This window comes from Camarhynchus parvulus, chromosome Z (assembly GCF_901933205.1).
Source record: "Camarhynchus parvulus chromosome Z, STF_HiC, whole genome shotgun sequence".
Classification (NCBI taxonomy): Eukaryota; Metazoa; Chordata; class Aves; order Passeriformes; family Thraupidae; genus Camarhynchus; species Camarhynchus parvulus.
Genome location: NC_044601.1, coordinates 43,115,434 through 43,129,502, shown reverse-complemented (window position 1 = coordinate 43,129,502; position 14,069 = coordinate 43,115,434). Strand labels below are relative to the sequence as shown.

Sequence of the window (14,069 nt, the reverse complement as noted above, 5' to 3'; positions counted from 1 at the left end):
TATTTTCTTTAGATTTATAAACACAAATTTCTTCAGCATGACTGCTACAGAAGTAGCAAATTACTTTTCCTGGTATACTTGAATGGAAAAGACAATGATCCCATACTTGTACAAAGCTGAGTGCTATCTTACACAACAAATAGACCTTCATGAAGACCATAACAGTGGTATTGACCTTCTATACAGGCTTCAAACCCCTGGGTCTCTCCTACAAAGAAGGCTGAGGGAGCTGGGTCTGTTTGCCTTGAGAAGAGATGACTGAGAGGGGATCTCTTCAATATCTGTAGGTCTTTGAAGGGAGGGTGTCAGAGGCTTTTCTCAGCAGTGCCACACAATAGGACAAGAGGCAACAGGCAGAAACTGATGCACAGGAACACCAGGAAGAACTTCACTGTGAGTGTGACTGAGCACTGGGACAGATTGCCCAGAGAGGCCATGGATTCTCCCTCGTTGGGGATATTCAAGAACTGTCTCACACAATCCTGTGCAATGTGCTGTGGGATTACAGAGCAGGGAGGTTGCACCAGATGACAACTGTGACTCCCTTCAACCTGTGCTTATGTGATCCAGCAGCATGGGATCTGGATTTTGTTAATGATACAATATGGACATGATAATGAGTAAAATTATTCTAATGATATGCATAGAACAGAGCAACATTTTACTCTTATCAAGGACAGAAGAACAGAACAGCACAGCCTTAGAGAAATAGATAAAGGATGTAACTTCACAAATAGAACCCATGCAAAACACAAGCAGCTCTTGCCAGCTCAGCTCTGCAAGGCTAAAAAAGCTGAAGTTATGAAAAAAATTATATTGCACTTACTCAAAAATGGGGGCTGAGGAACAGCCCAGACATTGAAGACAGACCCCAAGGAACCTATGAGGACTTTTGATAAGAGATGAGACTATGTAAAATAAAGTAAAACATATAAATCCAGTAAGGGGGGAAACTAATGAATATGTGATCATTTCTGTATGATAAACACCCTGTTTACCAACACTCGGGCATTAAGTTGGAGACAGGCTCCTCCAAGTGTCCAGCAACTGCAGTAAAGGATGCCTGCTCTCTAATACTCAAAACCACGTTAGAGAGCTTCTATCCAGCTGCTGTGGTATCACAATGTTCCACAATTTCATTTTCATTATCTTCAATAAAAAGACTTACAAACTAAAAGAGTTATGGATTCTTCATTTTCAATACAGTACCATCAGTTCACAGATGAAAGACATTTGTGCTTTACTGAAATCAAAAAAGTGTAGCCACTGAAAATAGGCTTAGTTGTCTAGCCAGCTTACAAAAAACTCTTGTAAATTGTTGTCCTTTCAAAGCTGAAATGAGAACAAGATTATAAAGAGAACACATTTCAAAAGTAATTGTAGTTGAGGGGCATGTTGTACATTAACATTCCTCTCAGCATCACTTTAATCTCTCATTTTGGGAACTGTCTAGCTTTCTTTCAGTGACTTCCTGCCTTAGATGAAATCTCATCTATCTTCCCAATGAAAAGATGAAATCCTGGCAGAATCAGCAATTTTTCCTTTTAAAAATATGATAGCAAACACTGCTTTTTACCCCACAAAAATATTTTTAAATTACAGACAGAATATTATGATGCATAGAGATTATACCTAAAATGTTCTACTAAACATTTTCAGCATCTGTTCCCAGATATTTGCATGGTATTTGTGTAGATGTTTGCCCTCATTTTTATGAATAATTTTTTAAAATACACAAAGGTGATTAAAGCAGGCATGACTATCTTTACTCTTGCATGGCTCTGCTTTCCTTTGAAGAGTAAATGAAATTTTATTGTACTATCCAATAAATTACTTTTAATAAATTCATTTGTGCTGGGATTTTCTTGGTATATAGGATTTCATGCCATTGCCTGGTGAGATTCCCAGTTAAATGTATTTACTGCATAACCAAAGGTTGGGAAGTGAAGAGAAACAGTGGCTGCATTACAGATTTCCAGAAAAAGAATTTTGCCTTGTATGGTAAATCATAGACACACATCAACAGAAGTTGCTTAAAATAATTCAAAGATGGAAATTTACCTATATCCCATTGCATAATCCCATCTTAGAGAGCCAAGGAAAGAGTCAAATCTTTGAAGAAACATCTACAGAATCCGGGGTGAAGACTCAGTGTAAACATCAGCACAGGACATAAGATCCCCCTCTTACCAATGTACTTCATCCTGCTATTTAAGTATAGGCAACATCAAAGATACATTTACAGGTACAGTCTTGGAGAGTCAGCAACTTAAGATGACACAATAATGTCACTTGGTATGCCGGGGGAGGTTAAAGAGAGGATTAAAACCAGTCAGGCACGATATATTAAAGGAATCCATGACTAACAGGGTGTGACAGCAAAGGGCTTCATTCTTTTCAACAGAAAAGATCCCTAGGGCTTGAAGTAATTGTCCACTGTGCCTTTATCACCATGGAATTTTTATGGTTATTTTTATGGTTGTTTTTGATGAATTCACATTTTCATAATTACCTGTTCGGCATTAAGCCAATTTTCACTTTTGATTAAATCCATAAATAACCTTAATTCTTCATTAAAAGGTTTGTTGTTCTTATTTTTCATAATTATTACTGTCTGGAAATATTTCAAATACCAAAGCATAATGTTAGTTAGTAATTATAACTTCACAAAGGTCCAGTAACTACCGATGTTGTACCTTGTAAATATCATGCCAGTGATTAATAGGAGCTATGATGAAAATGCTGAAAAAAAATTTCCTTAGGTAGCAACTCAGCTCTTTAGAAATGCACTTATACACATAAACAGTTGATGACTCATGGACTTGCCATCCACAGCAAATCAGCATTGTGAAAAATTTTGGTAGTATTGGAAGTATCTGGAATAATGAAATACAATTTAGAGCTTAGTCTCACATACTGCCCTCCAAAATTCACCCTTCCATCTGAGACTGGCCAGTATTTTGTAATACTGTGTATTTACCAAGTGGCAGAATTTGAAACCAAGAATTTATGTTTGCAAAAATTATTTTACTTGCCTTGTTGTGTTCATTAAGTGATTAACAACTACAGCAGAAAACAGAAAGCATTAAACCATTGTCAGAGATGAAATTATCTACATACAAACCACATCAATCTATTTGCTCTTTTTTATCATTTAAAGCCTGAAATCAACCCAAGTACTTGAAGATGCATTGAAACATCTAATATTATAACTGATTTGTTCACATAAACTTTAGACTGGTCAAGACAGCAGAAAAATCACCTTTTTCCTGACTTGTTGATCTTTGGAAGAATGGGCTTTCACATGTTTTCTCAGGGAACTTGGATCTGTGTATCGCTTAGTACATCCTGGAATCTCACATGTATAAGGTTTCTAAATTAAAAAGAAAAAAAAAAGATAAAGTTACTGTTACATCACAGGTTATTTTAACTCAAGAGAATACTTTTTGAGCCTTGGGATGCTACAAACAACAGGACTATAGAACAAAAACATTGTATATTATTACATGCAGAAAGCTTCACAATTTGTTAGAAAAAGAAAGGATGAAGTAAAGCTTTAAAGGAAGACAAACAAAAGGAAAGTTTTCATTACAGCACCTTTTATGATTACCTTTTTTTTCTTAGTAGTACAATGAATATTGCTAGATATACTTACAATTTTTCCACCCTCAGAGTAATCTTTGACTTAATCAGAAATTACAGTCTTTAGTGAATCAGGTAAAGAAACTGCAGTAAAGGCCCAGAAAGACTGTTTAGGATTATAGAAGGATCTGCTTCAGAAAAAGAGAACAAGAAAAATTGTTAGTTTACTATATTACAGAGAAGGCAAGCAAAACCCCAACCAAGCATTGAAAACTGAAGTTTCAAAAGTATTACACAAAAAAACCCCATTTTAATGTGAGGTACTGAACAACTCCTTCAGCTCGCATTTTCTAATAATACTTCATTTTAGAAAAATACCTATAAAATACACTGCAATGTCTTTATAGTTTTCTTAAAAGAATGCCCAATAAATCTAACTCATATAAATATCTAATATTGCTTGTTCTAAGCTGTCTGTCTTGCCTGAAGACTTGTAGGTTCACAGTACTAAGTATTAAATGAACATTAGGTCCAACTGTTTCCTGGAAGTAGCTATTCAGCAATTAATTCACTTATGTTCTATAAAGAATTTCTGAAAACATCTTGTACAAATTATTAACTTGCCAGCCATAGTTTTGACTATTCAAAATGGATAATTTACTTTTTTAAACAACCATTTAATTCAAATGGCATTGTTTTAATCGTATTTCTGGACTTCCGTCCTTTGGATACTGTCTCTGAGAAAAACACAAAATTTCTTTTCTGAAACAGAGGTTTTAAAACAAATCTCTGCCATCACTCAAATTTACAAGGGACAATCTGTTGGCACAAAATTTTTTAAATTTACAAAATTATTCAATCTCTCTTGACTTTCTGGTACATGCCCCACCCTTAACTTTTCATCAGAGAAAAGCACCTTCTATTGCAGAGGGCTTCAGTTTCCCTAAAGATCAATTAAGTGGGAGAAAGCTACTGCTTCTACCTGCAGCAAAGACCATGGAACCTGTGGTCTTTTTATCAACCAGCCTGGGTCCATCTTCTTGCATGCTTAGATGACTGGGGTCACCTTTGAGGCAGCTCCAACAGCCTCATCATACTGTCCACCCTCCTGCCTCTAAGGTTATTGGCTACCTGCTGTCATCAAGCTGGAGGAAAGAGGCAGATGGTCTAATGTTCAGAGGGCTGAAATGGGACTTCTGTGTCCTTACAGGGTCCAAGTGTGTCCTCTGGTGCTTGGCGCGGTCACTGGAGTTGCTGAACGCCTTCTGGCAGCCAGGGTGCTGGCAAAGGTAAGGCTTTTCACCCGTATGGGTCCTTAAGTGAATCTTGAGATTTTCTAGTCTAGAAAAGGCTTTCTTGCAACCCTCAAACTAGAAAAGAGAAAGAAATTATTTGAAAGGAAAGCACACACAGTAAACTGCAACAGCCAACACTGAACAGAAGGGTAAAAGGGCATGCAGAGACCTCCAGCCTGCTATGGCTGGGTAGTTCTGCAGAGCCTGGCTTCTCAGCGTGGGTGTTGCTGCAGGGAGGGTTCAAACCATTTAGACTGTAAAAATGTACCTATCCTCCCTGCACGTGGCTGAATTAGGAGAGTGTATCCTACATTTTGCAGATGGCACACTGAGACCCAAAGGGACCAACCAGCTGAGAGTGCAGCACCAGCTGAATCTCCTCCCTGCGGCACACAGAGCAAAATGGTCACTGTGAGGTTCTCAAGACCTCTGCTAGCTATCCCTGTCTCAGCTCCAGGCTTCTCTGGATATTAGCAACTCAGCATAACAGAGGCATCTCTCAGTACCAGCCCAACCTACAGAGCAACAGCAAAAATATACAGGGAAATCTCAGTCAGCTCTGCCTTGCTCCTGGTAATGCAAAAAGTGAAATGATTTCTGAAATATATTTTTACTTTCTGCCATGAGTAAATGAATAACATACTAAAAATACTGTAAGCCTGTCAAAATAGGATGTAATTCCTGTGGGGAACCAATAACCATGGGACATAGTACTTCTATACCTAATCAAGTACTGCATCTGTGGAGAAATCTGTGTTTACATGAACAGAAAACAAGCTTTTCATCTATCATGTTCTCATGATATACTGTAACCTAAGGGAAACTTGAAGATCTGTTCTATTTGACATCAGCATTTTTATAGACACTTGATTTCAACTAGACCTAAATATTTATGAATATCACAAGTATAGGCTTTCTGAAATTCTATCAGTCAGGATCAATTAATCTCATTAGTTTCAGTTGTTGCAAATCTCAGTATGCAACATTTAAAGCTTCTGATACATAACAAACTGCTATTTTGTGGTTCTTGCATGCTTGCAAAAATAATAATCCTGTAGTAGAGATGTTTCTAAAGCTAAAACAAAAATTTCCATCATTTCACTACCTATTAATTTTCTTCACTTAAAAAGAAACAGGCCATTTTTCACTGGTGTCAGAAGAATGACACAACTAAATTTTATAATAAATTATGCAGTGCATGCATGTTTACAAAAGCACAAGTAGAAAAACTGACATAATTCTGGTCATAATTAGCATGCCTTTCTCACAAATCTCTAACATCCTCAAAAAAAGAGGAAAAAAAATCTTGGATCATTTAATTTTAAGCACATCTTTTGGATTACTGCAAAAAAGTATTCCAAGTTCAAAGAATAAAGTATAAAACACATTACCTGTAAACCAGTACTATTAAAATTAATCTTAAGAAATTAAAGCTTGCTACAGGGGATGAACCATGCCTGCTATACCATAATTGCAGTTTATCCTTCCTACACATGCACTTCAGAAGATGTCTCGACCCATGAAACTTTTTTATTTATATTCCATCCCTTTATCCAAAACAAACCAGTGCTTTTCGGATTATCTAGTTTTGATCACTGAACATTAATTTATGCTTTTAAGTAGTGTCACCTTTATGTTTATAGACCTTTAGCATGCATACAGAACATTGTTGCTACAGTAAAAATATTTTTACTTTTAAGGATATATTTTTAGAAAATATTACAGGATAAAAAAAATAAAATACACCAATATATCTTAAATTTGCTTCAAGGGCTGAGACAACTTCTCTGGGCAACCTGTGCCAGTGTCTCACAGTAAATCTCTTCCTAACATCAATAAAATTGTACTCTTTCAGTTTTAAGCCTTCAAAAAATGACCTTCAAGAACCAAAATAATTCAAAAGCACACCTGTTAAAATGAGAAAGAAATCTGATTAGCCTATCTTATACAGACAAGTTATTATTTTGTATTAACAACGTGAAAGAACAACCATACATTCTAATGACTGTAACTATGCTGTACATGAGAGTAATTTTAGTATCTTAAGAAGTCATTAATTTTATATGGTAAAACTCAGACCAATGAACAAGCTGTAGAAGCCTGAGTCTGTTTTGTTTATTTTGCAGGTTATTAAACTTTGAATTTTCAAGTATGTAAATGAATTTAAACATGTAAATGTTGTTTATATGGCTGTAAAATTAGCATTAATTTTAGATGGGCAGAAATATTTAAGTAAGTAGAACTGGGGAATCTTAACATACAAATTTAAGAATTATTATTTCTGAAGACTTCTGCATTGCTCAGTATAAATTGGAAGAAAGAATAGTTCTCTCTTCCCCCCACAGCCTTAAATTACTGTCTGGCATATTCACAAGGCAATATATAGATGGGTATTGCTGGAAAGGTCATTATAGCAAAACAATCTACAGGCCTGTATTATTAAGACAACCATCCTTACTCAACAGTTAATGGATGTTTCTTCTATAAATCAAATTTGTTAAAGCCTTGGATACTTAAGATAAAAGGAATGAAAATATATTCTTCTCAACAACACAGAACATGCTCTCTATCCTGATAAAAATATTTCAGTGAAAGTATAGCAGACAAGACAGGATCACTTATGGGGGAAAAAAAGTCAGGTAGTTGACAAATGTTTTTGAAATGGAACTCATAGTTTTCTGAGGTATTAACTGTTGTAGTCACTTAAGTATATGGCATACCTTAGCATTCTGAATCTGTTTAACAGTCCCAAACGTATCCTGTTTAAACCAGATTTTTTTGCAAGTCTTATGTGAAATTAATTGTGCAATGTTTTCCTAAACTGCAATACAGAAATCAGTTCCTGAGCTTCTATTTTTACTGCTGCATGCAAATTGAAACCATTAAGTACCTCATATGGAAAATTCCTCTCTGTACTTCCTAAAGTCCTTTTTAAAATACATTCATGTTTACTTTCTCCTTTCATAAGGACAATTATGAAAAGCAAGAAACAATATATTTAAAGGGAAAGGTAAAGCATATCAACAAAAAAACCCCACAGTTTTATGACTTTAAAACATTAGTGTTCTCATGAGCTCACTGTTCATCCTTGTTTACACAGAGATGATGTTCAGCATACCAGGCAACCCTCCTGTAAAATGACAATATAATTTCATAGGTTATATGAAATAATCTGGGCAATACGAAAAGCCTTGCTGGATGCACCATGCATTTCTGAGCCCTTACTGGAATTCCCTACATAATACATTTAGACTCTTGAACTATAGAACAGCATGGTAACGCCTGTGGGAGTACTTCAGTAGCAGATGTCAGTGACCAAGTGACTGAGAAATTAGTCTGTTTTCTCTGCAAAAGGAACTGTTCTGATTATCTCAGTTGCTCACCAGTATAGCAAGGACTGAAGAACTTGTTCTGGCAGACATCTGTCTGAGCTCTGATCCATTCGCTGAAAAGTATGCAGCCTTCATATAAAAGTGAAACACAGCCAACATAGCTTCTTCTTAATCCAGTATCTAATATTATTGATGTTTTCCTGTCTGAATAGGTTTGCTTCAGCACCTAGGCAGTGTATTTTCTTTTGTCATTCTTCTGCTGTATTAATATTATAAGCAATGTAAAAAGTAACTTTTTTTATTCAAGGTATTTTCTGTTATCAAGTAATTTAACCTTCTCTTAAACAATTTATACATATCAAAAGTATTTGCTTTCTCCCTATACACAGTGATTTCTCAGGCTTCCTTCAGAATTGATTCCAAACCTCCAAAAAATGAAAGGAAATTAATTACTTTTAAAAATACTGACACCTGAACAATACTTGATTTTACAGAAATGTTTATTCCAGTATACAATATAATGTTACTCTCCTCAAGTTTTGGCTTTTAATATATTGTTTTTCATCTGAAACAGTTATACAGTGATCTGCAAATATTTCTAAGCATCACTGTTTGTGGCAAAGAATCATCTTTTATTTTTTGAAATATGAAGAATCAGCATTTCCCTTCTCCATTGTCATGTGTGAGAAAATATTTATGGGATATTATAATGAATACATTTAATTACATGTTCCTCATCTGGTCTGTCTCTAAGCTTACTAGGAGAGGGATGGTTTTCCTTTTTAAATTTGACTTTGCTAAACATTAGTCTGCCTATAACCATTAAATTGCAGGAGCTGGCTTTCTGTGTACAAGAGCTAGCTATTGTCCACACAAAATCTCAGTAACAAACCTAGGTACTTCAGGGACAGGATTTATTTTTTCTTCAGTAAAACTAAATATATGTCTCAGGCAAGAAGCAAAAGAGACTGAGAGCCCCTTGAAAGGCTCTGGTATAGGGAAACACATGAGCTACATCCAAACGACCTCAGAAAGTTTGATATGGCATGAGCTTGATGGAGCAGTGAAGAACTCTTCAAATCTCTGCCAAACTGACTTGGGGGAAATCAACCCAACCCTAAGTACACACAGAGGACATATTAACCAAATGGTTCAAATGCATGCCCAGAGTTGCAAAATACCAGCTTATTTGGCTTAGTAACCTGTTCAGCCATGGGGAACTTTCATGATGCAAAATGACAAGAAAAATGTGCACCCAGAAACTAGGATACATATCAGAGGGGAGAAATTCCTCACGGATTTTAAAAGGTCAACAAGATAAGAAAATTTAACCTAGCAAAGATACTTTCCATGAAAAACCAAAAGAAAATAATACACATCTCTACCTTCCATACCTCTTTTTCATTAAGCACAATGGACATCAGCGGTGTCCAAGGATACATGGCATCATAACTGTGGGACTGGATTTTCCCCCTTGCATCCACACAGGTAAGAAAACCAGCAGTTTCACAGATATACAGCCCAAATCAGACCCAACTCTTTTTTTTTTGCCAGTCAATGCATGGCAAACCCACATTAATCCAGGACTGATTGCACATGACCACAGAGACACATGCTCTAAAAACTTCTCAAACAATATTATTTCATCCCTTTCTGACTACTTCTGCATTCATTTGGGATATAAAATACATTATCAATATTTCAGTGGAGACTTATCAGTGTTAGGTATTCAGGTAACATGAATCAAACTCCCTTTTTCACTTATTCCAGGATCATCCTAGCCTTCTTTAAGTCCTAGCATTTTACAGAGGGTTTTGGTTACAGTTGATAGGATTAAATTCCAACTCAGTCTTTTGTCTAGGCATATTTTCTCATGTTGTAATTATAAGCTATATGCCTTCATTTCTGCTTACATTTCTTTGCATTTGGCTGATTTACTATGTGCCTTTTGATAATGCGATAATCCAGGAAAATCAATGAGATCATCTCTGTCAATGGGATATTCTCGGTATCTGTAGCTCTACTAGTCCCTGTTAAAAGTACAAACTTTGTTTAACTACTTGGGACCACTATTCTGAGAACAAGTGAAGTACTCTTCATCTAGTATGTGCCCTTCTAATGAAATTTAATACAAAAAAACTTAAAATCATAGAACTATGGATTTTTTTAGGTTGGAAAAGACCATTTAGATCGAGTCCAGCCATTACCCCAGCACTGCCAAGTCCACGACTAAACCGTGTCACCAAGCACCACATCTACGAGTCTTTTTATTATCTCCAGGGATGGTGACTCTGCCACTGACCTGAGCAGTCTCTTCCAATGCTTGACAATTTTTTCAGTGAAGAATGTTTTGCTAATATCCAATCTAATCCTTCCCTGGCACAGCTTGGAAGTTATTTTCTTTCATCCTAACATTTGTTACTTGGAAGAAGAGGGGGACACCCACCCCAGAACACTGTACTGACTCATGTAATGTATTGATCCATAGCTGGTTTACAACAGAAAATTACTGTCTGAGATTGGCTTGACAAGCTGATTGACTTGCTTACTTTTGTAATATTCATAAACTGACCATAAGCATGACAAGCAGAAGTTTTAAATCTTAAACTTTGAAGGGAGATATCTTAATAAAAATATAAACCATTCCTAGATTTCAGGAAATGCTGTCACACATGAATGTGTATGTGCAAATGGAAGGAATGGTATTTTTAAAAACTATCTAGGAAAAAATAAATCTAGAGTCATGTATACATAAGGTCCCAAAACAAATCTTTGAATTATTCAATAGCCATGCAGCATTTTCTAAGATTCATTAGCAGCTAAAAAGCATATTAATTATTTAACAATGTCCATCTGCCAATTAATTTTGAACAGTTTGAAATGCTGACCATATAGGTTCTTCTGTGTCAGCACCACAGCAGGTGGTATGACAAGGACAAGGTATCTCTCCACAGCTTTGTATTTATCACAAAAAAAGATGCAAAAGCTGTTCCTTATACAGCTTTCAAACAACAACAATGCATTTCAAGCATTAATTAATAGTCTTGTAACCACTTTCCTTCCTCAATGGTATTAGCAGGGTGCTGCTCTGCAAAAGAAGTGTTTCCAAAAAAATGAGAATAAGACCTCATGTGAAAACCTTTTAAATAGCTTTTTATACCCCCAGACTCTCCAGCCTAGCAATCTTGTGAATGGCACATAATTAGTGTCAGACATCATTCAAACTGCTGACATCAGACGTTCACTGACAAGGAGGCTGCAGCCACAGCTGAGATTTAAAGGCCCAGGTTCATCTAAAGCAAAGTGAGTATTGTGCTTTTAACCCTTGAAGTGTTTAAATGGGGGGAAATGTAGCATTCAGAGCAGCACTTCACCTTAGTGCCTATCTGAACAGAACACATTGGTGTGTTAGAACACTAATGTGGTGTCTGAATGCTTTGGTGAATGCACTAGCTTATATAAACTCAGATATTTTCCTCAAAATTGTGCAAAGCCTGGCATTTATTTTTGCTTTTATAGTTAGACTTATGAAATTATACAATGTCTTGCAATTTATTGCTCCAGTAAATATTGACAGATTATGTTTATATGTGTTACACAGATTATAGTAGATATTTCTTTACCCAGTCTTTCCATGACAATTTGGTTCATAGGTGCTTACTTACTTTTTCATTCCTCTTAAAAAAACAAAATGTTCCCTTCACCACCATATCCCCTCTTAATGTTTTTCTGGTAGATTTCGTAAGGTTTTATGATCCAGCATGCATAAATATAAATGCGAACAAAAGATAATTACAGACCATGACAAAATCTAAAGTAATTTTTTATTTAGCTGTGTTGTACTTCCTACCATAAGTTAAAAGGCTTATTGTACTCAATAGATGTAGAATAAAGTTCATAAGATTAGATTCAGATGTAAGACTTATGGGACTAGTCAGTGCACACAACTATAAGGCTCACATTTTAAGAGCTTCTGACTAAGCAGCACATAATGCTTTTTTGTGTGTATGTAGGGATTGAATAAGATTAATGGACTATATCCTAATCTGACTTCAGTTTTCCAATGCATCCATCTTTTTGGATGCTGCTATACAGGCACTGAAATTAATGGAAAAGAGGACATATCAGTACAGATCAAAAATCTACAGATTGGTTCACATGGGAAACTGAATCAGGCTACTTTTTCAGACAGATGTACATGAGAGGCTAGTTTCTTCATTCCCTTTGAACAATTCTCACGTTTTGGTCATACTGCACACACTTGGCTATTTCTGTATATAGACAGATTACTTGAGTCTCTCAAAAAATTTTGCTTTTAATCTCCTTTCCCGGGAGATCGGTATTCTGATGTCAGGTCTGTTAGGACAGTGGACAAAGGATGGCATCAAATTGCCGTGCAAGAAGAAGAGGTATGTAAGTAACTGTCCCTGCCTACTACACTATTTCAGTGTGAAAACTTTCTTTACAGATGGCTTGTTTATTCTTGTGTTTTTGGTAAATGTACCATGTTCTTTTTTTCCTTTTCATATCAGATCTCCAAAGGTCTTCATACTTTTCATGTTCTAGAGATCTGTGGCACAATGTAACCTTATTTTCTAGGTAACACTATGCCTAAGGATACTAATATCTCTGTTGAAATTAAACACAGTGCAATGAATGTTATTTATCCCTGAAAGAATGGTGTCAAGAGATTCATTCACCATGGTAATGTCTCTTGTTTTCATCAGTCTTAGTAAGCATGGCCATTTCAGCCTCAGAAGCTAGTTCTGTTGCTGTAGAGAAAGTAAATATTATGACAAGTCTTTTCAAAAGGAACTATTACTGAATACATCAGCTGCTACTGATTCAAAAACCATATGGTACAGAAACTATTAGAGGAAAAATGAACCATTTGGGAATTCTTTCTCTGCTTCCTTTCAGAAGAAAGTGCTTGCTGTTTTTTTTTTTTTTTTTCCTCCCCCAGCCCCCCACCCCCCCCCCGGTTTTATTCCTGTCTTTCTCTTCCTTTTTGGATTTTCTAAAAGGTTGTCTTTGAGTCTCAAGTAACTGAAGCTATCATCTGTAATCATGCAGCTTTCTCTACTAAAAGTTGTTCACTGCTAAGGTAGCTACTATTATCATTAAGCCCCAGAGAATTTCTATGCATTTGAATAATTTTTCCTTCTTGTTAGACATGCAAGAACTAAACAACCTTTTGTCAACTAAAACCAGCTATTTCCTTTCAGGTGTGTAGCTACCTCTCACTTCTGTAGTTCTGCTCTCTACAGGATTTCATGCCAGAGATACACTATAAATTGAGACCATAGGCTTTCAAATATGGAGATGAGGTGGTGTAAATCACATTCTTGCTGAGAAGATTCTGTTGGTTTAGAATTTGCTCTTTGTGAATTGAACAAAGGACTAAAATTGTGAATGAACAAAGGACTAAAATCTGATCTCTACCACACTAGAGAAAAAAGGAATAAGTGACAAGGAAGCTCTGAAACCCAGAAGTTGAAATGGGAAATAAACTATTTTGAGGATTCTTCCTCACCATACTCCATGTCAAGATTATCATATATGATTCATTCTGTTTTCTATAAATAATAACATCATACAAATATCTATTTCTATCATAGAAATAAGAGTATTCCATTCCATCCCGTCCTGTCCTACCCTATTTATAAACATTCATATTGGGACTGAAAAACTGAAACAAACATGCATGCTGTTCTACAGACACTAACAAAGTATTTTTTCTTACCGTTATTTGAAAATATTAACACCCGATTGCCACCTTTTCAGAGATAAAGGATGCTATAGACAGAAAAGCACTAAGACAGTTCTCAGTAAATTCTCACTTATGGTGCATAGCTCACAG

At 35.9% G+C, this 14,069-nt stretch overlaps 1 protein-coding gene across 1 annotated transcript in view; it reads right to left on the bottom strand.

Annotated features, from left to right (window-relative positions):
• GLIS3 (GLIS family zinc finger 3) overlaps positions 1–14,069 on the bottom strand; it is a 130,868-nt gene that overhangs the window by 45,199 nt on the left and 71,600 nt on the right. Inside the window, exons 4-5 of the mRNA XM_030968890.1 lie at positions 4,791–4,952; positions 3,263–3,373 (exon numbers count right to left, since the gene is read on the bottom strand). Coding sequence (XP_030824750.1) covers positions 3,263–3,373; positions 4,791–4,952 — 273 coding nt within the window. The remainder of the gene's footprint in view (positions 1–3,262; positions 3,374–4,790; positions 4,953–14,069) is intronic.